This window comes from Miscanthus floridulus, chromosome 18 (assembly GCF_019320115.1).
Source record: "Miscanthus floridulus cultivar M001 chromosome 18, ASM1932011v1, whole genome shotgun sequence".
In the NCBI taxonomy this organism is placed as follows: Eukaryota; Viridiplantae; Streptophyta; class Magnoliopsida; order Poales; family Poaceae; genus Miscanthus; species Miscanthus floridulus.
The window spans coordinates 108,833,796-108,836,992 of record NC_089597.1 but is presented as its reverse complement, the minus strand read 5'-3'; the positions used below and the strand labels follow the sequence as shown (position 1 = coordinate 108,836,992).

The window sequence follows — 3,197 nt, the reverse complement described above, 5'->3', positions numbered from 1 at the left end:
TCTCTGTTACTTTAGACAATGCTTCTTCTAATGCTAAGGCTATGAGCGCTTTGACACCTCTATTTGCTGGTTACTTAGGTCCTGATCCTTTAGATCCTAGTAACCGTAAGTACATTCTTGTACATCAACGCTGTGCTTGTCATATCATTAATCTTATTATAAAATCTAGATTAAAGAGGTTGAAACCTTACACAGAAGATTTTAGAATTGCAATTAACTTCTTAAATTCCTCTAATCAAAGAATTGCATTGTTCAAGGAATATTGTAATGCTAAAGGTGTTAGACCTAGAAAGTTTGACTTGGATATGGATGTTAGATAGAATTCTACTTACCTGATGCTTAAACACTTGCTTCCATACAAGAATGTATTTTTTGTGTTCATTAATTCCTATTATGGTTTACGATCGTTGACTACAAATCATTGGAATTTTGCTGAGAAGTTATTGGAGTTCCTAGAACTCTTCTACGACTCCACTGTTGTTCTATCTGATGTTTATTATCCTACAAGTCCACTTGTTCTGCACCATATCCTAGAGATTGCTTCTCATTTGCATGCATGTGAAAATGATCAAAATCTAAGAGCTATTGTATAACCTATGAAGCTTAAATTCGTTAAATATTGGTATGACATACCTCTGTTATATTCATATGTATTCATTTTTTATTCTAGAGCTAAGATGAGAGGTTTCTTTAATGTGCTGCAATTACTTGGTGAATACACTGGTTCTGAGTACAATTCATATTATGCTGATGTCATAACTGAATTGTATAAACTGTTTAACAAATATGAGAGCAAGTTTGGTGCAGCTAGGTCTCAAAGGGTTGCACAACCATCAAATCATACAGGTAAGAAAAAACAGACATAGAGAAGAATCTTTGGCCATGGATCGGGTGTTGTTGGTCCTTCTCCTCTCCCTGTCACTTCATCTTCATCTACTTCTGCTGTTTGTGAGCTTTAGCTTACTTAGACAGTGACAATGTCACTTTTTATGGGGATGATTTTGACCTACTTCTGTGGTGGCGTGACCACAAGCTAACCTTTTCAATCCTGTCTATAATGGCTACAGATATCATATTAGTTTCTGTATCTAGTGTGTCTTCGGAGTCTTGTTTTAGTTTGACAGGCAGGATAATTGAGGGACGACGGCGGCGCTTATCACCAGAGACCGTGGAGATGCTGACCTGCATAAAGGACGGGGAGTTAGGAGAAAAAAGGGAACATCATGTTGTTGACAACTAAGAGCTGAAAGACTCATTCAAGAACTTGTACCTTGATGAAGATGAAGCTGCTGGTGGTGCTCCTGGTACTTAGTGAGGTTGAGACTTGACTCTTGAGAGTGTGAGTGTGATCTGCGACTGTGAAAGAGTGTCTGTGAGACTTGTCTATCATTTGAACAATAGTTTGTAAGACTTAATTAAGAGCTGGCTGCACTCTTTTTTTCTTTCTAGGGTTTCTTACAAGAGCGAGTTTTACCTAGAAAAGTTTTTAATGAGGCAACATTGCACTAAACAGCCCGTTTTGGTTATTTCTGTTATCTGTTGGCTTTGGAGTTTGATATCTCTGTTGGACTGTGAATGTATTGGACTTTGATTATGTATCTGTATGATTCTGTGAATGAAATGAAAGTATGAAACTGTCAATGTATTAGACTTTGATTCTGTTTGATTATGTGAATGCAAAAGTAACGGGCTGTGGGCTGACACGGCTCATAATTCTGGTCATGCTTAGCGGGCCGGCATGGCACGAAAAACGGCCCATAGTGCCGTACCTAGGCTTAAGGCCAGACCCGTGGTCCTAAGAGGCACGGTCCGGAAGGCCCGGCGTGCCGTGCCGGCCCGACCCCCATCGGGCCATGCTTTCATGGGCCCGTGCCATGCCGTGCTGGGCGGGGCCGGCCCATTGGCCATCTATAGTTGTGTGGCGGCACGCTCACGACTCTGGCCCAGCAGCTCCTGAGTCCTGAGATGCAACGCTACCATCGGCATCTTCTCCTGGCAGCCAGTGTCGGATTCCGCGTCATTCCCTTGCCCAGTTGTCCCCTCGTATACAAATTAACATCGGCCAACCCCGAGTCCGGCAGAGACACCGGCTGGCCGCCGGCGCACTACCTAAGCTAAGCTTCCGGCCTTCTGCGGCCTCGGAGGCCTGGCACCGGCAGGATGAGCTCCGGCGGCTGCTCGACCTGCCTCGAGGTCATCTTCGCCATCGTCCTCCCGCCGCTCGGAGTCTTCTTCCGCTACGGCTGCTGCAGCGTAAGCATTCCTCACCTCCACCACACACCGCGACACCATTTGCACTCTCTGGCAGGGGGCGCGTAATCTAAATCTCTTTCTGTGCTGTCTGTTCCCGTGTGTATGCAGTCAGAGTTCTTCATCTCCCTCCTTCTGACGGCGCTGTGCTACGTCCCCGGCATCGTATACTCCCTCTACGTCATCCTCCGGACGCCGCCGGAACCGCCGGGCATCGACGGGGAGCGGCCCTACGACATGCTCGCCTGACGGCCTGCTTGTACACAACTCCACCCAATCCCAACACGTAGGCCTGTATACAACACACCCTCTCTGTAGTTTTGCTGTACTTTTCGTCGCCATTTGTGATGAGCTGTAGGTAGCAGGTAGTGGTTCACTGGTTCAGGACATTCCTGACTGTGTTCTCCAGTAGCGTCTCTGTTTCTCGTCCCGTGTGATGATGATGATTGTTTTGGGTTGGTGTGTGCATGCTGTGTGTAATTGGTCATTATTGGTTTGCTGATTCTTTCTACATAGAAATCTGATGTCAGTTTGTCACCTTCACCTAGGGTGCTGGTGATTTGTTTGCCGACGCAGCAGTTGCTAATTGGCAACTGATGTAAGATATATATGGGTGTACTCATGTATAAATCCGGACCAGTGATGCGTTTGGAAAAGAAAACTATTGTTTGTAATGAGATTACAAATCGTCTGTTTATTTCACTTTCTGAAAACTGCACTTTGAACCTACAGCTAGCCTATGACTGGACCTTTTCAATAGAATTGAGTTATTGAGGAATGCACGCAGTCGCAGAGCACAAGTTACTTCTGAAAGAGACTAATGACACGAGGCTGAAGCTAAAACAATGGATAGAAACACATCAGAGAATATCAAAGAGCACATGTATCGAATTATGCAGTAATTCCTTCACTATTTGCTAATCCGCAGAAACAATAGTAGCCTCATA

General features: G+C 44.7%; 1 protein-coding gene across 1 annotated transcript; it reads left to right on the top strand.

Annotated features, from left to right (window-relative positions):
* Positions 1-2,029: 2,029 nt before the first annotated feature.
* LOC136522784 (low temperature-induced protein lt101.2-like) lies at positions 2,030-2,879 on the top strand. Its single transcript, XM_066516587.1, has 2 exons — positions 2,030-2,253; positions 2,362-2,879. Exons 1-2 carry the CDS (start codon positions 2,161-2,163, stop codon positions 2,497-2,499), a joined length of 231 nt encoding a protein of 76 aa, XP_066372684.1. The 5' UTR covers positions 2,030-2,160; the 3' UTR covers positions 2,500-2,879.
* Positions 2,880-3,197: the final 318 nt, after the last annotated feature.

Excerpts from the sequence above, each read along its gene's own strand:
- LOC136522784 (XM_066516587.1), top strand. The coding sequence starts at position 2,161 with ATGAGCTCCGGCGGCTGCTCGACCTGCCTCGAGGTCATCTTCGCCATC. Across the intron at positions 2,254-2,361 it reads TCCGCTACGGCTGCTGCAGC|TCAGAGTTCTTCATCTCCCT; the intron begins GTAAGCATTCCT and ends GTGTGTATGCAG.